The sequence below is a fragment of the Micromys minutus genome (genome assembly GCF_963924665.1).
Source record: "Micromys minutus genome assembly, chromosome: 1".
Lineage (NCBI taxonomy): Eukaryota > Metazoa > Chordata > Mammalia > Rodentia > Muridae > Micromys > Micromys minutus.
The window spans coordinates 177003982-177026747 of record NC_137969.1 but is presented as its reverse complement, the minus strand read 5'-3'; the positions used below and the strand labels follow the sequence as shown (position 1 = coordinate 177026747).

Here is a 22766-nt window from a genome sequence, read left to right as displayed (position 1 = left end):
GTTTTTAAGCATGTCCTTATGATATTCTGAATTTACTTGGTACCTGTTGTGGCCCACTTTTCATTTCTAATTTTGTTAATTTGGACATTTATTTTCCAACCTTTAATTAATTTAAATAAGGGTTTGCAATCCTTTGATTTTCTCAAAGAACTCTTCACTTCATTGATTCTTTGTATTGTCTTCTTTGTTTCTATTTTATTGATTTCACCCTGAATATGATTATTTCTTGCTGTCTGTTCCCTTCAGGTACAATTGCTTCTCTTTGTTCTAGAGCTTTCAGGTATTCTACTAAGTTGCTAGTATGAGACTACTCCAATTATTTCATATAGGCACTCAGTGCTAGGAACTGTCCTCTTAGAATAGCCTTGTGTTCCATGAATTTAGGTATGTTATATATTTATTCATTCATATATATTTCACTCAGTTCTAAAAAGTCTTTCTTTTCTGTCTTGACCCACATTTTAGTCAGTAGTGAGCTGTTCAGTTTCCATGAGTTTGTAAACTTTCTTTTGTTTCTGTGGTGGTCTGATAGGATACAGGGTGTTATTTAAATTTTCTTGCATCCATTGAGTCTTGCTTTGTATCTCAGTACATGGTCAGTTTTGGAGAGAGTTTGATGAGGTGCTGAGAAGGTATATTCTTTTGTGTTTGGGTGAAATGCTCTGTAAATGTCTGTTAGGTCCATTTGTTTATAAAGTCTGTTAGCTCTAGTATTTTTGTCTAGTTTTTGTCTGAGCAACCTGTCTGTTGGTAAGATTGAAGTCTCCCACTATCAGTGTGTGAGAGTTAATATGTGATTTAAGGTATATTAGTATTTCTTTCACAAAAGTGGGTGTCATCGTGTTAAGAACTGAAATGTCATCTTGGTAGATTTTTCCTTTGATGAGTATATAGTATCCTCTCTCTTTGCTTAGTTTTGGTTTGAACTTTATTTTATCAATATTAAAATGTCTACACCAGCTTATTTCTTAGCAATTTGGTTCTTAGTTTTTGGAATAATTTTTAACATCCTTTCACCTGAGGTGATGCCTATCCTTGATATTGAGGTGTGTTTCTTGGATGCAACAGAGGAATGGATCCTGTTTTATCATCCATTCTGTTGGCTTGTATCTTTTTTTGTGGAAACTGATGCTGAGATATCAATGACCAGAGCTTACTGATTCCGATTATTTTGTGGTGTGCTTTTCTCTTTTGACTTTGCTGTTCTGAGAGTAAATATTTCTTCTGTTTTCTTCAATATAGTTAACCTTTTAGGTTGGAGCTTTCCTTCTAGAACTGTCTGTAGGGCTAGATTTGTAGATAAATAGTGCTTATTTTTTTTATCATGGAATATAAATCATCTATGGTGATTGAAAGATATTCTGGGTATAGTAGTTTGGGCTGGCAGCTGAGATCTCTTAGCGTCTACAACATATCTGCCCATGCCCTTCTGGCTTCTATAGTTTCCATTGTAAAGTCAGATATAAATCTAACAGGTTTACCTTTATGTTTCTTTGTTATTTTTCTTTGTAGCTTGTAATATTCTATGTTCTGTACATTTAGTGTTTTGAATATAGGTGACTTATTGGTCCAAGCTATTTAGTGTTCTGTATGCTTCTTATAGCTTGATAGGCATCACCTTCTTTAGGTCAGGGCATTTAAAAAAAATAATTTTGGTACAGTGAATCTCAAAAATCTTACACTCTTAACCATACCCTACCCACTCATGGCTTCCAAGTCCAGAGATACTTCCTGGAAACCCATAAACCACTCTAGGGTTCCTTGCCAGGGCAGAAGCTCTTCAGTTCTTCCCCTGCTCCTCCAGATCCAGTCTCTCAGTCTCATCCCCATCTCTGAAGCAGAATACCTACTGCAGCCTCCCTCTCCCACTGCTGCCATCTCTAGTGGCTCAGACAGATCCTTCCAAACTTCCTCCCCACAATAACCCATTGCTATGATCCAGCCCCCAACCTCAGAAGGCCTTCTCTGGAAATTTACAGGCTGTTATGAGCAGGGAAGCAGGTAGACTAACAGCAGACCTTCACCTTTCCCTCCATTCCTCCAAATCCAATCTGCAGCCTCATCCTTAGCCCTATAGCATACCTTCAGCTGCAGTCTCTCCTCATTCTGCCCCCAATCCCAACTGACTAAAAAGATCCTAGTGAAACACCCTGCTTCCCTCCTTCCCGTGGACCCCTCAACCACCTTACCCCCAATTCATCCCATTCCAAAGCATCAGGTCCCAATACCCAGAAACACATTTTATCATGGTCACACCTATTAGTATCTCATGAAATTTTCATACTAGGCAATACACAGCCACCACACTCTGCTATGAACCAGAGAACAAACACAAACCAAGGAACTAAACACCCACCTAACCAAGAAAAAGACCAGATATCAGCTTCAAGTATTGTTTACTTCTCCCCTTTCCATTTCTGTCCTGGTGACATTCAGTCATTTCTTAAGTCCTAGAACACTTTTGACATCGTCATCTGCAGCCAAATCCATCTACTTATCATCTGACTACTTGGTAGACACACAAAAGGAAAGACAGGCAAAAAGAGTTGATAAAAACCTTATCCCCCACCCCAACCCCCCACAAGGAAGGTTAAGTCTCTCAAGAGGCTCTGCCATGCTGCCTTTTGTGAGAAGCACAATGTTAAACATTCCTGGTGACACCTTCTCCCTTTGTTTCTAGATCAGTGTGGTCTTTCTGGGGCTTGAGTTTTGACTACTTATTTTATCTTAAGGAGAGCAAGTTTGTCAAATCCCTAAGTCAGAGTCCATGTTCCTAGCTAGACCATTAACCTCTTTAAACAAAACTTACAACCAAATTATTCATGTGAACCCCACTGCTCCCCCATTTCACTGCTTCCATAGCTTTGAAGGGGGACAAAGAACTAGAATCAAAGGGCAGAAACATTTTTGCTTTGTACCTGTTTTCCAGAGAAATTCAGGGAAATGTTGGATTAGGACAAGATCACAGATGCATGCTTTGTGCATGTCATTTAAAAAAGAAAAAAAAAAAAAAAAAAAAAAGAGTGAATATGCTTAAGCCTTAAATGGTAAATGTTGGGATTCTGTAAACCCCACCCCTCTACTCCTCTCTCTCTCTCTCTTTCTCTCTCTCTCTGTCTGTCTCTACCACCCTCTTGACTCTCTCATGACTTGAATAAACTCTATTCTGTACTATACTATTGTGTGGCTGGTCCCTCAGGGGGAAGGGATTCCCAACATGGACACCCCAGAGGCATCTCCCTTCCCCCAGGCCTTGCCACACCTCCATGGCCCATATGCCCCTTCACTCTCTTCATCCTTCCCCTAACATTGGTGCTGAAACCCGGGACACTGTCTTTTTACAACATTGGTGCCCCGTGATTTTTCCTTTCAGTGACTTTTCCTTTCATTGGTGCCCGTAGTCTTTTCCTTTCAGTAAAGAATCCTATCCTTCCACAACATCACTTGCAAATGAGGGAAGAGACAAGGATTCTTTGTAGTCACAATGTATTAATAATAATAATAATAATAATAATAATAATAATAATAATAATAAATAGGGTAAATGTACCAGAGTTAAAAACTTATTTTTAAAGGTAAAAAAGAGAAAAGGTAATATTGACTCATTTCACAGACATTGAACACGTGAGCCAATAACCAATTCTCTTTAATTAAGATGCAATGAACAGGATAAATGTTATCACTTAGTCTATTTTAACTTCCAACATAGCAATTTGCAAACAACCAGATGCTGCTATGGTATTTCAATAACAGGCCACAGAGCAGAATAAAACAGCACCTTGAACCCAGCCCTGTTATTCTCTAAATTTCGTGTACAGGTTTACTAACTCACAGGTAGTCAAAACATTTCCTCCTATCTCAGGGAAGTACCTGGGCCAGCAGGAATACAGAACTTGTTCACTTCGTAAACAAGGAATAGGGCAAGGCTTCTGCCCCAGGGAAGGGCATTCCTCCAGGTGGAGGAGGTTCCTTCAAGTCTTTCTTAACTGGTCTCCTTGGCAGGGCAGTGGTAACATCTGTTGAATGAAGATGGCCCATTTTGCCAGGGGAGAACCCTGCTTCCTATAGTTACCTAGTCCTTTTGTTCAGAGCACTATATCCCAGAGACAATCAAATCACCCCCCCCCCTTTGTAAGATATACTGCAGAACTACAGTGTGTCAAAGACCTGACACCTCTTCTTCTGGAAGCCCCAACTCCATGTGAACCCTTCCCCTAGGGGAATATCCTTCTCAGAGATCACATTCCCCACAAAGGCCCTACACAAACCCCATCTCTTCATCTCCCACATCAGTGTCAAGTACACAGGATGCCAATTCTCAAAACAATTTGAAACCAGAAGATAGTAAAATATCAGATATTAGAGAAACGAACAAAATGAAAGTCAGTCTTCAAAACTAAAAGGCAGGAGGAATTCTTTTTTCTACACTGAACTGGACCAACTGTGGTTAACAATCAACCAAAACCTTTAGGACCAGGAGTGTAGAAACTAATCTTGAGTTCTGAGGATTTGCAAAAAGAGGGTCCGTGCAGTATGATCTTGGTGGATGTGCCCAAACAAACCCAGGGACTTGACTATTTCTCTCTCTCTCTCTTTCACGACGCCCATCGCAAAAGGAAGAGTTGGCATGGTTACCGACACGCCCCAGCCGCTCAGACCCTTACTCACTGGTGCCCGCCGCTCCGCTCCGTGACCGAGCTCCTCTGGTCCAGGAAGAGGAAGGCGCTCTCCTCGGTCCGCCTCCCAGAGGGGACCCGCCCAGCGGGCGCACACCTGACCCAGGTAAGGGAATGGGTGTATGCCCTGTTTTTGCCAATGCGATCACCTGTCCTATACCCTTGCTCAGAACATAGCTCAACTGCGTTCACCCGCCTCATTCCTTTGAAGCCTTGTGAATCACCCCTCTTCTTAATCGGGAAATCCACTGCTAGCACCGTAGCACGACCTAGAGTCGGTGGTCCAGCGGGATAACTTAGCTTGGAAGGGCGGGTAGCTCCGATCGGAGGAGCCACCCTAGGAGGCGAGCCGCTCTCCTTGAGCTCATTGGCTGCCCTGGCACGTCTTAGTCGGCCTGACCTGCTCTGGGGGTCGCCCCGCCCTCGCTCCTGAGGCGCCCGAGCCGAGCCGAACCCAGCGGGAACGCCAGAGCCAGTGGCCAAGCCCTCAGCCCAGCCCTCCAGGCGACTTCTGGCCCCGCCTCTGGCGGCGTGCGAACGTGGGGCGGCGGACTGCGCAGGTCCACCGGCCGAACCCTGGGCAGTGCGCATGCGCCACGTTCCTACGCGGTTTCTGGGCGCCAGGATCAGCACAGAAACATGGCAGAGGTTGGGTCTAAGTCAGTGCTGTTCGTGTGTCTCGGTAAGGACTCGCCGACTTCAGGGTCTTTTTCTCTGGGACCCCGAAGTGCCCTTCGTGTTCAGCTTCTGAACAAGAGCACTGGGCGGAGGGAAGCAGATCAGAGAAGGCGTTCGCAGGGCTCGCGCCTCAGAACATTCTCAGTTGCCTGCCTCCCCCCCATCTCCTGTACTCCCCTGAACCTGTGTAGTTTTGTGTCAGATCATGCCCCTATCCCCTCCCTGCCCTTCCCAAGCACTTGTCACCCTCCCAAGTGCCCTTCCACCACAAATCACTGTCCTATTCCTGTCTCTTCTCCCAAGCCTGTAGGCCCCGCTCACTTCTTCTCCTCTTTCCTCTTTTAAGTCTGAGAGTCGCCCATCACCTGCTGTGGCAGTCACTTCCAAATCTCTGCTAAAAATACCCATCTAAAACAACTTTAGGGAGAACAGATTTGTTTTGATTAGGTTTCAGAGGGTCCAGGCCCCTTTTGAATGTTTGCTGATTCTGGGCTTATGGTGAGGCATCTGGGCGGCCCGAGCTTGAGTCAGAGACTACTTGCTCCATGGAATCACAGAAGGAGAGAGACTTGGAGGCCGAGAGCAAGACAAGCGTTAGCTCTAAGAGTACACATCGTGATTTTTTTTTTCTTGCGCTCAGCCCCACATGTATTTTTCATCACCTTCCAGTAATTTCAGTATTTTTCCTAGTCTAATGGATTAAACCATTGTTAGGTAAGAGCCCTTATGATCAAATCCTCTCAGGATATGCCATTACCAATGTCCTGAAAGTTGGGTTTCTAATCAGTGAAGGTCACAGTGAAGATAAATCATCATCCCTGTCATTCCTTCAAGCTCCTGTCCTCCACCAACTTGTTTTTCTTTCTCTGAACTCTCTCACCTGCTAACTGGCCCAGGTAGATTCATATCTGTAATGTGTCTCTAAGCTGGCCCCTTCCATTAGAACAGCTGGAGTTCCTGCCTCCCCCGAGTCCTCTTCCACACCTCCCCTCATTGTGCCACGGTGAGGTGAGCGTAGGTTGCAGGAAGACCATTCTGTGACAGCAGTGTCCCAGACAGGTTTGTTTGATGTTGTCTTTAGGTCACAGTTGCTGTGGTTCTCAGTCAGTCTATTTAGGTCTCTCTGAAATCTTTGTTTTCAATCCCTAGGGCAATTTCTCGGTTTTGCTATATGAAAAATAATAATTTTTTAATAAGATGAATAATCTTTCAAGTTTTTCATTCTCAGAATTTCTACATTGATCCTCTTTTACATAATTTGTGTAATTCTTTTTTCAGAGTTCTTGCTTCATTGCCTCCGTCCTGAGGGCAAGGCTTAAGTTGTCAACAGTCCAGTTGGTCTTTTGCCCTCTGCCTCTCCTACAGAGTATTGCTCCTTCTCTTTAGGCTAGAAAGTCTGCCAAGACTTACTGTCCACCTTCTCCTCCCACCTGTGGGGACGGCACTCAAGAAACTGTTGCTGTCCTATGCCTTGATTGTATGGTTAACTTTACTGGGTACCGTGTTAGCTTTTGCTTGAAAATGAAAAAAGAGAGTCACAGATCTTCATCCCTAGACTGTTAGTCACTTCATTTTATCCCCCTGTAAAGATATTTCATTCCATAAGTTGCATTTTTATTTGGCAGCCTCTTGAGTTCTTAGAGCTATCATTCTTGTGGGTAATAGCTTTTTTTCTTTTACTTTTCCACTTTCAGTACAATGTAGTGTGTAATATTTGCAAGATAGCTGTACTAGGTAATTTCTATGACAAGAAAAGTCAAGCTTTGGCCTTGTTTCCTGTTGCTTATTATAGTTATCTGTGCTAGCATATTGCACCAGCAAGACTTAAAGGGAGGTACATGCTTGCCTGTGTTTGACTTCAGTATGACCCAGTATTTTGTTTTTGCCACTGGAGATGTGTGTAGTTTTGCCAGCGCAGATGAAGTCTAGCTGTTCTGAAGCTGGTCCTCTGCTGTTCACCATCAGTCTAGGAAAGTCAGTGGTCTCAGTTGGTGAAGTGCTTAGTACCATCTGAAGCAGAGTGAGAACAGGGTGTAGTCTGTAGTCAGGACTCACCTGAAGGTGAGCAGTGAAGAGAGGCATGAAGGTGGCAGGAGACCTGTCCGTCTGGGCTCGGAAGACAAGAGCATGAGGTTTTCAGGTAAAAGCTATAACCAGAGAAGTCATGGTTTTGGAGACCAGGCACCCTTTCTCAGCCATGATATCTTTGCCTGTGGGTACCAAGCTTGTATCATTCTAAATACACGAGGAGAAATTGGGTTCTTATATATAGCAGATACTTTAGGGAAGGGATCTGCTAACTCTGTATAGAGCTGGAGTGAATCCATAAACTTGATGTGGTGAGAACTTAGTGTAGCCATAGCTTGGTTCAGTTCAGTAGAACTTGTTCCTGGATACCAGCATTGGGACTTGATGCAGTTTTCACAAGATTTTTTGCATTTGCATTATTTTAATGACCTAAAACTAAGTGTGTGAATGCAGTAGGCCCAGAGTGGTCATTTCTCACTTCCTATTTGTAGTATAGATACTATAGGAGGCTATATGAGGACTTGGGTTCACTCTGAGAGAGATAAGCCCTGGGAGGCTCTGAGCAGAAGTGGGAGGGACATAGTTTTTCCATCTGCAGTGTGGAGATTAGGTTGCAGGAGGCTCTGAGAGAAGCAGGGATATCTTGTGAAGTAAGATGTGTTGTAGTCAGTTGCTAGTCCAAGAAAATTTGAGGATGGTGCAGATGCATTCTACCAAGAGCCCCTTTGGAGTATAGTAAATGCCATTGTGTTTGAGATGCAAGTTTACTGTATTCCTCCTGAACCTTTCTTCAAATTATTTAAGGTTGAAGTTGTTTTAGCAGGATGAAGAGAGGAGTGTTTTGCTTTGTGAAGCTGGAAGGGACTCCACAGAGGCAGGAGTGATCTTAGCTTTAGTCATAGTGGTTGCAAGAGAGACAAGGCCATGTTCCTGAGGCTCCGTGTTTTTCTCATGGTCAGTGTACTCATTCTTAATGTATATTTGTATGTTTTTATTTATTCATTTTTTGATGGGGTTGGAGGTCTAACCTCAGCTGTGTATCTTTAATAACATTAATTTTAATAAGATAAATTGGTAAGCTAGATAGGCAAGTTATTAGCATTGAGAGTTCCCTTCTATTGATTTTGTAGGTTGCATGATTTGTAGTCTCTGTCAAGAAAGGGTACTTACAATCTGTGCTTATATACCTTACTTTACATACAGCTATCTGGGGGTGGGGCATTCGTGAATATGCTACAACTATGAAATGGCCCATGTTTTTACATCATAAAAGAATCAAGACTGTTAATTCATAGTTAATGATAATTTTTCATGCTAAGACATTTTATTTTTTACATGCTAAGACATTACACTTTGGTTACTTCTAACTTGCAGAATATGGTACTTATCCTAACCTGCCCACCACTATTGGGTCTTTTGTGGTGATGTGCAGAAAGCCTTGTAGTTAGTGAAACAGTGCCGATGGCCATCTTTATGAAAAACATCAGGACTAGGGAGATCTTAACCCATAAAGTTCTTGCCTTGTAAACATGTTTTGTTCCAATAACCTATGTTTAAATAAAAGAAAAACAACAAAAAATTGTACATGGTAACATACTTTTATAATCCTCAATTAGGTTTTTGGGTCCCTGAGTCTCCTGGCCAGCCAGCCTATCCTACAAACCCTCTCTATAAAAAAAATGTGGGCAACTTCTGAGGAAAGCCAGCCAACATTGTCCCCTACTCTTCATATGCACCTGCATGCTTGGATTCTTGTGCCCACATGTATACGTAGAGAAACCAAACAAACATTAGAGTATAGAAAAGAAAACCTTCATAACCAGGACTAGCAAATGGAAGACATTTATTGATAAGAATATTATTGCTATTAATATCTTTCTCTCCCCCCCCCCCACACACACACTCTCACTCTCTCAAGTAGGAAGAAGCCAACCAAGTACTTAGTTTTGTAGATATGGAAGGATGCACAGTCATGGCAGGAACTGGTCCAGAGACCAGAATATTCATGTTTCATTATATCTTAGAATATCTGGTTGTGCATCAGAAGCCAGGAGATTTTGACATCCCACATGCAGTTTCTTGTTTGTTTAATTTTTTTCTTACTGTTGGGGCCTTTGTGATACACCCAAATATGGTGTTTTGTCTTTCTGTGCACGTCAAACAAAGTCTTTCTTACCCCATGCCTTCCCACCTCTTGCCCCTTAGGCCAAGCATAACTCCTCTAAGATAGGACATAGAACCTATAATTTCTCTAGTTTTCTGTAAGAAACCTGAAGCCTAGAAATATTATCCCTCTTTTCCCTTAAAAGCCTGTGTGCCAGAGTCAGTCCCATACAAGGAGGAACGCATGAGGCACAGACAAACCTTGCCAGGCTCCTCCTGGTCTTCTTGCATTTGTTTCATTAGGACAAGCTGCTTTGTTCAGTTACAGTTCTTATCAGACATAGTCATAAAATTATATATGCCAGCTTTCATTTAACAAGTGGGAAATGGGACAATTTTTTCCAGCTCTTTGCCTCTTCAATCTGAAAGTTTTCATGTCAGATAAACTAATTAAATCTTCTGTGTTTTTCTCTTATAAAGCTGCTTATCAGAGTTGTCTGGGGTGATTTAAGCGTGGGTGAGGATAGGAATCAGACTATTTGCTATTGGCTTTTTCATGTAACTTCCCAGACAGAGTCTCACTGTCTTCCACCCTGAGCTCTTTTGAACTTCCCACCTTGTAAGAGAAAGTTGTATCTTAAACAGCTTTCTGTCTGCTTGGCTCAAAAGTAACAGACATATAAATAAATGTGTTTGGTAAGCCACATTGCCAGAACCTTCAGGTTGTTCTTCCTGGATGCACCAGGTACAGACTTGGCGTGGGATTAGGGCTCCGTGCCCCAGGCCCTGCCTTCGGTGTCTAGACTAGTACAGGTTCTGCCTTCAAATCCTCCCACAATGCTATTTAAACTTCTTATCCTGTGAACATCAGCTCAGCTTAGGCTTCCCGGCATCTCTTTTAGCTTTGTGGAATCTTTGTGTTTCTCTGGTTGCCTACCATCACAGCATTCATCATCATCATCATCAAATATTGTGTCTTGTGTCTTCTCAGTGTATGAGCCTGCCTTTGTTTATCTGCTTGCTGAACTTTTGTCCTTCTGGGTGTAGTAAGAATTTGGTTCTTGTTCATATGGGCTCTTAGAAAGTCCTCCTTGATATCCCCGGTATTTTCTTGGAGTGATGGAGTATCTGTTTACACCTGGAGGCTCCATAGTTGTGGAATTTTGGAGGACTCATTTGGGTTCTGGGTCATTATTCCCTCACATTTAACTAGGAACTCTGAATATCAGTACTGTGCTGAGCTTCCTGGTTTGGCAGTAGTGCTCTCAGCATATTGTCAGTCAGTGACAGGAGGGTTAGGTGTCCCCAAGAACAGGAAGACTTACTGTTTGGTTCCCCCAGAATACGTTTTCTTCCATCTTTCTCCAATCTATATCTTTTTATGAGTTACAAATATATTACTTATCATGGTCAGTCTAAGGAATCACTAAAACTGACAGTCATGGGGAGGGAAGGCAGATTTGTAGCCAACTAGTATGGGGCTCCTTACCTATCTATTGACATCAGAAGTTGGGTCAGGGTCAGTCAAGACAAACCTCTTCCTGCTCCTCCAGCTGGCTAACTCTTGGGGACCTTAGGACAGGACTTTACATATGATTACTCAGTAAAGCCTGTGTTGAATTGCCTTGTGTTTTGTTTTGAAGTATTACTAATCTTTATTATAATTATAATGGTATACTTTAAAGTGCCTATTTCTGTTCTATTATACTTTATTTTAAATGAAGCTGATTGTAGCTCACTTCTTTGATTTAAAGATTTGGACTTGCCCTTTTCTTTTCCCTCTTTGTTTCCGTTGCCCTCCCCCCACTTTGTCCCCGTTCCTCACAATAAACCTCTCTCACATGGAACTACAAAAAAAAAAAAAAAAAAAAAAAATTGGTCTGTGTTTTATTTACGTTCTTGAGCTTTAGTTACCTCAGCCATTCTGTCAGGATCATGACTCTCGTATGATTAACTGTTCTGTCAGGGAATTCTGGACTATCTCGCCAACCTTAGATGCAGGCACTGGGCATCCACTTTGGGAGTGGTCCACCCAATCTTTGTACCTAGCTTTCTGCCATAACTAACGACCTCGGTATCTCTTCTCCCTCTCCTTTTAAGGTAACATTTGCCGGTCACCCATTGCAGAAGCAGTGTTCAGGAAACTGGTCACTGATGAAAAGGTTTCGGATAACGTGAGTACCATTTGATAGTGTGAAGAGTCCAGGCTGAATACCTTTGGGCAGCAAGGTGCCAGAACACTTCTTTTCTCTCCTGCAGTGGAGGATAGACAGTGCGGCTACATCCACCTATGAAGTGGGGAACCCCCCTGACTATCGAGGGCAGAGCTGCATGAAAAAACATGGCATCCACATGCATCACATTGCACGGCAGGTACTGTACTGGAGCTTGACATATGTTTTGTATTACAGTGGGCCATTGACAGCAGTGCCGTTTCTGACTGGAACGTGGGCCGGCCCCCAGACCCAAGAGCTGTCAGCTGCCTAAGAAATCATGGCATTAGCACAGCCCATAAGGCAAGACAGGTAGAAAAGATCTTGTTTAATTTCTACTCCATAGAATTCCATAACTTGAGAGTCTGACCACACTGTGTGTTGCGGAATGCATTTGTTGAGGTCCACTAACTTGCTGCCTGTGTAGTTGTGGAAGATTTGGATGGCCTTGGATAACTTGTTAAAGTACAGATAAAAGGCATAAACCACAGTGAGACAGTGTTTACTGGGAGCCAGACCTGGCTGTGGTCTTCATTGTGTTACCATGTACAGACTTTTTGGTTAGACATAGTTCTGCTCAGGCTCCTAGTTTGTTAGTACGTATAAATGTCTCTCCTATTTTGAAGTACCTTAAACATATAGAAGAGCTTTGGTGGTGTCGTTAACACTTGTACCACTTGAAGGCTATGGAATTGAAAACAGAAACTCTTTAGTCACAGAAAAGGTAGTTTTGTATCCATATTATCAGAAGATGGCAGCTGTTGTATTTCTTTGAGTTCTTTATTGCTGATTTTATTAGGCAGAAGATGAAAGATTTTATATCATTGTTCATTTAAGTCATTTCAGGCTTTTGCATACATGGTCAATCTGCCACTGTCCAAGGAACGTGGACTTAACTTTTGAGTGGTCAATCAAATCTGTAAGACGTGTGGTTCTTTTTCCTTTGCTCAGTGTGTAACAAAAGCAAATGGAATATTTTAAATTCCTGGGCCTTGAAAAGCAATGCCAGAAACTTCCTCCAGAGTGTTTTCAATGATTAGCTTTAGGAGTAGGATTTCCATAGAATCTTTGTTTCTTTTATGTTGTTTTTAAGAAAAAGTACTCAATGTTGTTTTTTTATTGTCTTTGGTTTTTCAGTTCCAAAGCACTAGTGAAGAATACTTTGTATATCAGTATCACATTTTCTTAGGTTTACAGGTTCTTTCTCTTTATTAATTGCCACTTTATGTAAATAACTATTTTAGTATAGTTGTTAAAATTTTATTTTTTTAATCTGTCAACTTAGGTTAAGTAAATGGCATATGGTTCAGGTGCTAGTTCTTGAATTCACATAACAATTTCTTAGGATAGGAACTTTTAGCATGGCAGATAGGAGAACTGTCCTTGCTGCTCAAGTGTCCCCTTTTCAGTATCCTTTCTTCAGCTTCTCCATGGACTGAGTCCAATGCTGAGGTTACTTGGCCTCTTCTCCCCTCTCATGCAGAGGTCACCCCAAAGTTTAGAATCATTTGCATTCTGTTTTGTGGAGTCAGGGTCATACTCTGATATGAGGCAGTTCTCATGGGTCAGCCTCCCCAGTGCTGGGATTGCAGGTGTGCACCAGGTCCCTGGCGAAGCTGTGGGGTCCATGCAGATGTGGTATCTTTTCCATGTCTCTAATAAGTCAGGGCCAAGTGCTGTATTGTTCTACCTGTTGTGAGAGTCTGTGGGCAGTGGCGCTGCAGATGGAGCCATCTAACGGGTTCATAGCCAGTGTCTCTACTCACACCTCACCAAATGCACGGGGCGTGTCTTCTTGTCTTTAAGAAGTGTGCTAAAAATTGATAGTATCTCTACTTTGTTTGGAAAATTGGTCTGGTTGTTTTTGTTGGTTTTTTGATTTGAAATGACCTATCTCTTTTTTTCTGGCTGTTTGTCTCTCTTCTGGTCTGCAGTTGAGTAGCTTTGCTGTGGTTGACCAGAGCATGCTTTTTGAACTGTGACTTGATGCTTCCTTAGCCAGTTTTTGGGAAATTAGGCTTTACTTTTTTTTCTTGAGAGGCAGCTTTTATGTGTATTGAACATAAAATCTTTATGTTCTTTTCTCCTGTTTGCACCCTGTCTGTCCTTATTGCTAGATTTCCTGCTGACCAGATCTCTGTTCTTCAAAGTTCTTAGTGCCTGTCATTTTACTGACATCTTTTTGTAATTGTAGTTTTCTGGTGACACTTAGCCTCTTACAGTGTTTTGGACATCATACAGTTAACTATTATTTATGAGTGAATCTCGGACAGTTTCACACGTGTGAAATGTATTTGCTCCTATTCACTTCTGTTCTCTTTTATCTTCCTACTCCCCGGATCCCTCCTTCCCGGCGTACCTTTCTCACTTCCATTCATCCCACTGAGTTCAGTTAGGATCGTTTGCATGCCTATGATGTGGGGCTGTTTACTGGACAACCATTGGCTATACCAGTGAGAAAAATTATCCCCTCAACTAAGGGTAAGACCTCATGCATGCCTCCCTCATTCTTGCCAGAATATTGATGGGCTCCATGTTGCTTAGGTAACTAAAGCTGTTGAGAATTCACAAGGGAACATATTCTTAGTATTTTAAATAAGGTCTGCTAATGCATTTCTGGTCATTGCTGAGCCTGCTCTCTTTCCCTGTTTTTTGGAGAACTGGAAATTATACTTTAGGTAGAGCCTGGTATATGCTTATGTGCAAATGATCTGCTACTAAGCTGTGTCCCCAGCATTATTTAGTTTTTTGTTTTGTTTTGTTTTGTTTTTGACAGTTTCACTCTGTAGCTTAGGCTAGCCTTGAACATGATTTTTCTGCTTCTCTTTCACAAGGAGCTGAAATTACAGGCCTGTACCACTAGACCTGGCAAGTCTGCTTTCTTCTTGCTTCGTGGGCTGTGTGGTGCACTTTTGGTGCTGTGTAAATAATCATAGGGCCTTGAAAGATCACATTTTTACCACCGTTGCAGTAAGGATGCTAGTAGTTGTCAGATACAGGATCTCAGTAGCATTGCAAACTTGTAATACTTCTGAGTGCCCTTCTGCTGCTGGGCCTGAGGATGGCATGGACTGCTCACCTGTAGGGCAGGAGCAGCTCAGAGCATGGATGTTGGTTTTCCTTTACCAAGTGCAGATAACTTCTCATTGGTCTCTTGAGCTTTTTGCTCTGGTAAGAGAGGACTTGGTCAGGTCGAGTGGAATGGCATATACTAACTCATTTTCTGGGCCTGTGCTCTTCCAAGGTTCACTGTCCTGCTAGGTCTGGCTCCAGTTTCTTCTCCATTGTCCCAGGATTCAGGGCAGGTTGGGCCATGCTTTTCCATCATGGCCTTTGTCTGGCTTTCTTTGCTCTTGAGGAGGCTTCTAGGCCTTTGAGACCATTGGAATCTCTGTCCTGGTGGCTCTTTGTGCAGGACTCAGTCTGTGTTACAGCTAACTTCTAACCATTGTCTACTTGGTTGTGGTTTAGTATCAAGTACTCAGGAGTGAACCACAGGTCCTTTGGAAGCATTCCTCAATTGAACTAGCTTCACCTTACACCTGTGGGCTAGAGTAGTGTCTCAGTAGCTAAGAGTACTTCCTCCTCTTCCATAGGACCAGAGTTTGTAGCACCACACACACATGCATACCTCTCTCTCTCTCTCTCTCTCTCTCTCTCTCTCTCTCTCTCTCTCTCTCTCTCTCTCTCTCTCACACACACACACACACACACACACACACACACACACACACACACACAGAGAGAGAGAGAGAGAGAGAGAGAGAAATAGACTCTTAACAATCCCATAGCTATAGTGGATTTTAAAATATTTTTTATATTTTTTTTGATATTTCTTTTATTTACATTTCAAATGTTATCCCCTTTCCCAGCTTCCCCTCTGGAATCCCCCCCCCCCGCCTCTATAAGAGTGCTCCCCCACCCCCCTATTTCTATATCCTCCTGCCTCCCCACCCTGGTATTTCCCTACCCTGGGTCATCAAGCCTTCACTGGACCAAGGGTCTCTCTTCCCACTGATGCCTGACATGGCCATCCTCTGCTACATATGTGGCTAGAGCCATGAGTCCCTTCATGTGTACTCTTTGGATAGTGGTTTAGTCCCTGGGGGCTATGGTTAGTTGGTATTGTTCTTATGGGGTTGCAAACCCCTTCAGCTCCTTCAGTCCTTTCTCTAACTCCTCCAATGGGGACCCTGTTCTCAGTCCAATGGTTGGCTGTGAATATCCTCCTCTGTATTTGTCAGGCTCTGGCAGAGCCTCTCAGGAGACAGCTATATCAGGCTCCTGTCAGCATGCACTAATTGGCATCTGCAATATTGTCTGGGTTTGGTGACTGTATATGAGATGGATCTCCAGGTGGGGCAGTCTCTGGGTGGCCTTTCCTTCGGTCTCTGCTCCAAACTTTGTCTCTGTATTTTCTCCTGTAAATACTTTGTTCCTCCTTTTAAGAAGAATTAAAGCATCCACACTTTGGTCTTCCTTCTTCTTGAGTTTCATGTGGTCTTTGACTTGTATCTTGGGCATTCCGAGCTTTTGGGCTAATATCCGCTTATCAGTGAGTGCACACCATGTGTGTTCTTTTGTGATTGAATTACCTCAGTTTTATCCCTTGGCCTAAGAATTTATTTTTTTTAAATATTCATTTATTTTTATTTTATGTGTATGACTATTTTACTTGAAAGTATGCAAAACACATTTTTATAGTGCATACACAAGAAGAGGGTGTCACAGTCCCTGAATTACAGACAGTTGGGAGACATCATGTGGGTACTGGGAACTGAACCTAGATTTTTTGCAATAGCAACATATACCTTTATCCACTGAGCCATTTCTCTAGTCTTGGATTTGCATTTTTTTAATTAAAAAAAAATAATTTTGTTTTAGTTTTAGCAATGATAAAACCCCTAAATGGGCTGTTTGGAAATGGACTTGAATGCCCTGGGGTTAAAGAGCTCTTGGCTGTAATGACTTGAGAGAGAACTCTGGGAGGGTCCAGGCAGTGTTCACTGGGATCAGCAGGTAAGGTGACAGGAGGTGATCTGTTGTCTGTGCTGTATTCCTGTCACGCTATTGTAGTGAGCCAGGTATTTTTAGGAGCATGCTCATAATCTTCAAGAAAAATCTTGGTTTCTGTGGAAGTTTTCTTTTTCTTTTTTCTCTTTTTTATAATTAAACAAGTTTATTTTAAAAAGAGAGATAACTGTACAAATTTTAAAAGAATTTTTATATAAAACTACATGAATTTTTTTTTAGTATTTTATCATTCAGATGGATAATTTTCTAAACTAATGTCATAAAATGAAGAATAAACAAAGCTGTGGGAATATAACATAGTACAGTGGTAGACTGTTGCCAAGCCCTGGTACTACTTTTAAACTATTGATCTTTTTTTTTTTCTCTTTCAACTTTATTTTAAAAAAGAGAGAGAGAGATGTACAGATTTTTAAAGGCATTTTGGCATAACACTATATGAATATATTTTTGTCAGTACTTAATTCTTTTAGAAGTTTGATAGTATGCATTGAAATCTACTAGTTACCATAAGCATAAAGTAGGTAGAACAGAACGTAACATGGAAGCAGTCAGAGTTTTCTTGGTGTGTATAGATTAAACATAATGATTTTTGAATACCAAAAATTGACGCAGGCTATAGATTCTTAGCTTTTGGATTATTAATGATTTAAGGTCCAGGAGTACCACACTCTGAGAGGGTGCTATACACTTATTTTTTTTTTCCTCAGAAGGACTGAGGCTTTAGCTTTTTGGCTTTTGTTTTTTGGCTTTTGTTTTTTTTTTTTTGAGCTTCATATGGCCTGTGAGTTGTTTCTTTGGTATTCAGAGCTTTCTGGGGTTAGTATCCAATTATCAGTAACTGCATATTATGTCTGTTTTTCTGTGACTGGGTTACCTCACTCAGGATGATATTCTCTAGATGCATTCATTTTCCTAGGAATTTCATAAAAAGTGATTGTTTCTGATAGCTGAGTAGTACTCCATTGTGTAAATATACCACAGTTTTTGTATCCATTCCTCTACTGAAGGACATATGGGTTCTTTCCAGCTTCTGGCTATTATAAAGAGGGCTGCTATGAATGTTGTGGTGCATGTGTCTTTGTTGTATGTTGGAGCAGGAAGTTTTCTAATAATGAGATTAATTTGTCCTGTGCTTCACTCTGCATTTTTCATGACATAAGTTCTAGCTGCTATTCTTAATCAATTATTTTAAAATCCAAAATCCTGTATGGTTTGACTCTGTAAGTCATTAAGTAGTGCATTTTTAAAGGACAAGTTAATTATAATAAGTTCAAAATTAATGTTAAGATATATTTCAAACTTGAAAAAAATAACATTTTATATAATAGTATTTGTTTAATGTTTTTGAAATAAGTTATGAGTCTTGGGGATATTAAAACAATACAGTCCTTTGTGATTATTTAAATGCTATGCTAATAGTAATTGGAAGTGCATACTAAAAGCTAAAATTTCCCATTTTTAATAGAGTAAGAACCAAGTGATCACTATTTGGTTATAGTCATTGTTCTTTAACCCAGGTGTTTCCTGGGTCATCAATATCTAGAAGGTAAATTTCTTCAATTACATTTAAGGGAGTTTACCTGTCTTAAACCATGTGGTGCCAGAAACAACTGCATCTGATGAGATCTTCCATGTTAGCTTAAGACAGATTTGTATTCTTGGATACTTGTCCCCAGTAGGATACTCCTACCCTTTGAACATCAGTTCATCTCCCTTTTCTGAGGCCCCTTTCTCTCTGCCTTGTTTCTCTTGAGAGTATTTATTCTCCTTCATAGGATGGCCTCACAGGAACAAAGATCTGTTCCTTAATTAATCTTGAGTGTGTCCCCAAGGCCTAAGGCAGTCATGGAATGACAGATACAGTTGAGATGACTGTATGAAGTCATTTCAGATTATATCTTACTGAGGGACAAAACTAGCAACAAGCTTTAGGTCCATGCTTTATATTTCTGATTATTTTAAAGAACCTTTACAAAATTATTTGCATAAAGTTTTGGAAATACAATGATTGTATTTTAACTTAAAATATACACTAAATTATATATTTTGTTAAAATTCTAGTTGGTAAGTGAACATAGAATTTAGTTAATGAGTTAACATGTAATTAAATTTTTTTTTCAACTACAGTTTTGTATGGATATAATCACTGTTTTTTGACTTTTTAATTGTAGATTACAAGAGAAGACTTTGCTACATTCGATTATATACTGTGTATGGATGAAAGCAATCTGAGGTAATCATATATATTTGGTCTTTTTTTGTTGTTGTTGTTGTTTTGTTTGTTTGTTTTGTTTTTTGGATAAAGGGTTTCTCTGTGAAGCCCTGTCTGCCCTGAAACTCACTGTCTAGACCTGGCCTCGAACTCAGGTATACCTACTCTGCCTGCTGTGCTAGGATTAAAGGTGAGCACCACCACGCCCAGTTTACACAGTATTCATATCTTACACAGTGCTTCAGGAGGCAGGAAGAACAAGGTCTGGTCATCTCAGCTGTTCACAGAGGTGTGTCTTCTGAAAGAGACAGCCAGGGCATGAGTGGACATGGGGACAGCTGGTTTGGGGCTCTAGGTGTGGAGGTGACGCATCGGTCACTGATTCTTGTACTGCTGTGACAGAAGAGGGCATCTTGTCTCCCATTTCCATATGATGGCTGCACCCTAAAGTGAGCCTGACAAGACGCCTCACTGGGTTTGTGGGTTCTGGCCAATCGGCACTGATGGGCTGGGGGTTGAGTAGCAGTGACTGAGTCTATAAAACTGATGTGTCTGCAGGTCCACACCCCTCATCAATAAATTTACTTTATTACCAAAGAGGAAATTGAGGAACAGTGGACTTAAATTATGTCCCTAGGTTATGGAACAGATGGGTGGGGTATAGCAGGGCTGCTGCCACCTTGTCCTGCATGCTTTCCACTCAACTTCCTTCCCGACCACACTTCGTCCTCGCCTCCTTCAGCTCTCCTGTTCTCAGTCCATCCTCCTCCTGTCTTCACTGGCCCCAAACATTGTCCACACTGTCCCTTTGTCTTGGGATGTGGTACACATGGCCTTTTGAGTTCTTTTCTGGCATTTTATGTATCTGAAATAGTGTCATTTTTATTGTATCAAAATACATTTCACAGAAGAAAACTTAATTATTATGGGAGTTAAAGATAACACGTTTTGAGTGTCAGAATCAGTGCACGGTGGCATACAGCTGCAGGAGTGCCATAGGTCTGTAGAGTGTTCTGTTTCATTTCAAATCAGGTTGCACTGTTGTATTTTGATAGGATATTTCATAAACCCTGAGCAGATGTCCCTGTTTAACTTAAAACCATAGATCAGAAATCTAAGTTCATGTTTCAATTTTACAGAGATTTGAATAGAAAAAGTAATCAAGTTAAAAACTGCAAAGCTAAAATTGAGCTACTTGGGAGCTATGATCCACAGAAACAGCTCATTATTGAAGATCCCTATTATGTAAGTACATTTCAGGTTTGGAGCCTCTGTTAAGATGGGCAGGATGTATTCTGTGGTATTAAATGACAGGTTTGGGTCTTCTGAGGACACTGTCATCATAAACCATTGCTGGCTTTTCTTTTTATGTCCTTGCAGGGCAATGACTCTGACTTCGAGGTGGTATACCAGCAATGCCTTAGGTGCTGCAAGGCCTTCCTGGAAAAGACTCAGTAGCTGGTCCTACCCACCACCATTGAGCAACTGCCTACTCACCTCTGCTATGCCCAAGGGTGGTAGCAGTCCCATCCCCCACCTCTCTTTTCAGCTGACTTACTGTATATCTTTAAAATAATTGTAGGTAGAAATTAGGCATATGTTCAGAAAGATAAAAGCATTTGAATCAGACAGTTTGAGGTGTGGCTAAGCATTCTTAGACTAACTAAATCTTGCCATAATTACAAAATAGTGGAACAGCAAATATGAAACAAAAGAAAACCCAGTAAAGTAACAATGACCTACAATGTCCAGGTCAGCTTCTGAGCCCAGCAAACCTGGGTAGCCTGGTCTACCTGGAGCGCATGGGCAGCACCCAGTGGTGCTGTCTGCTTGCCTTGTACCTCTCTATTACAGACTCTTATTGTGACAATATCTCCACCCAGGGCAGCCTTTCATTGAACCTTAGAATTGTTTAAACTCTGAGGGTATCAGTGTTTGAGAGGGAGAAGCTGAATGTGGTGATGGGCCGGGAACTTCAGCAGGCCATCCTGGGCTATATAGTGACACCCTGTCTGAAAAAGAAATAGAAATAATAGAAGATGGGACCCACAGATTGGTAAAATTAACAACTTTAATCTTACTTGGTTTTTGTGTAGTTTTTTTGAGCTTTGTTTCTATTTGAGTCACTTTGTTTTAAAAAAAAAAGTGTGCTTAAATAGTGGTATGAGTGTTCTCTATCAACATTTTACAAAGTGACAGGCAAGCATAAATAATTTTAGTGTATTTTCAGAAAAGGGACCTCAAATTTATAAGGATGTATGTCAGTAAGGATTGTGAATTAAACTGGGACGTTATCAAATACAAGTAAAATACAAATCTGGTGCCTGCCTGCTTTCTTATTGACAAACTAACAAAATATCTTAAGCTTTGCCTTCATATGCCTTTTTGTTTGCTATGGTGTGAGGTCTGGGGAGTTAGCCTCTATTTTAGAACGTAAAGTGACTAGAAATGCAAGCGCACTGCTGTTATGTACAGGGGTGGGCTGTCCTTACCCTTGGGCTTTCTTTGGCTAGTGCTCCCTACACACTTTGTAGCTGCAAAGTTGATAACTCTTTTAGCTTGTCTTAGCTCTCTGGTCACAACCGGTGAGCTCTAGTCATGTGGAACTTCTACTTAAAAGGCATTTTGGTGTCTGACAGGAAGCACAGAGACCTGGGAATATGCAGGTATCTGCTTGGCCAGGGCCCCTTCTCAAAGGAGGAAAGCAGCTACTGCAACACCCACCCTCTTACAGAAAGGTCATGGTGTCCCAGCCAAGGCAGACACTTCAGCTGCCTGTTTTTGGCTTCTGTGGAGTTTTGGTCAGAGTTTAACTAAGTTAAGAACTAGGAAGGGAAAGGGCAAGTAGCCACAAGGAGGAAAAAGCTCTTCGTCCTGCTTTTGAAGTTACTCAGAATCTCAGATTTTTTCCATAAGATCCTATTGTTTTCCTGAAATTTTACATGTATATATCTTACATGCAGATCCTTGGAATGTGGGGTTTGGTGGCTGCTTTGTTCTATGGCTGTCCCACACAGCACCGTGTGTTAATAAGGGTTCCTGAATTATAACTTTACATCAATCAAACATATTATAACATAACATATCATAACATAACATATGATCATAACATAATCAATCAAATTACATTTCTTTAAAATGCAGCCATTAACATTTAAAATTGCTTTTAAGGTGCTTTTTGGTTTAACATTCTCTTACAATCAGATAGAAATGGTAGATGGGGAAGATTTGGAGTATTTAACACACACAAAACGTGTGTGTGTGTGTGTGTGTGTGTGTGTGTGTGTGTGTGTGTATTCTGAGCCATGGCATTGCTGTAGAAGAATCATTTTGAAGACTGTTCATTATTCCAAACACTTCATTTATTTCCTTCTAGTTATTCACAGTATTTACATATTATACAATATCTGGAATGTACTTTTACATTTACAGAGGACAAATGGGACTGGCCTGGGCATATCCACAGATACATGTGCCACTGTCTTCAAAACAACTGAGGTTTTTTTGGTTTTCATTAAAATTTTTCATGCAGTTCCAAACTATACTTTGGGATTTTAATTGTAGAATACAAAATGTCAAATCATACTATATACTCTATGAAAATACAGTTTAATGTTCTGCCTATGTTTCTAAAGAAATATTCCTTGTGGTTCCACCTAATCTTAAAGGGGAAATACCTCATTTTACAGAACAATACATCAAACGTGGAGTGTTGTCTGTTCTTATAATCTAAGTGGCAAATCTCACTGACAGATACACCGATTTGCTGAATGTATATTTGTAAACTGTCAGCAACATAGAAAATGCAAAGGAATTATGGAA

General features: G+C 41.1%; 2 protein-coding genes across 3 annotated transcripts in view; one reads left to right on the top strand and one right to left on the bottom strand.

Annotated features, from left to right (window-relative positions):
- SH3YL1 (SH3 and SYLF domain containing 1) overlaps positions 1-5166 on the bottom strand; it is a 41403-nt gene extending 36237 nt beyond the window's left edge. The window contains exon 1 of the mRNA XM_080914992.1: positions 4669-5166. Within this exon, the coding sequence (XP_080771118.1) occupies position 4669 (1 nt within the window). The 5' untranslated portion in view covers positions 4670-5166. The remainder of the gene's footprint in view (positions 1-4668) is intronic.
- Positions 5167-5287: 121 nt separating this feature from the next.
- Positions 5288-21265, top strand: ACP1 (acid phosphatase 1). Of its 2 annotated transcripts, none has more exons than XM_080917609.1 (6): positions 5288-5358; positions 11586-11659; positions 11897-12010; positions 18904-18965; positions 20084-20189; positions 20325-21265. In XM_080917609.1, exons 1-6 carry the CDS (start codon positions 5316-5318, stop codon positions 20400-20402), a joined length of 477 nt encoding a protein of 158 aa, XP_080773735.1. In that variant the 5' UTR covers positions 5288-5315; the 3' UTR covers positions 20403-21265. The 2 variants fall into 2 exon arrangements, with proteins under 2 accessions (XP_080773735.1, XP_080773734.1); XM_080917608.1 differs by lacking the exon at positions 11897-12010 and adding an exon at positions 11745-11858.
- Positions 21266-22766: the final 1501 nt, after the last annotated feature.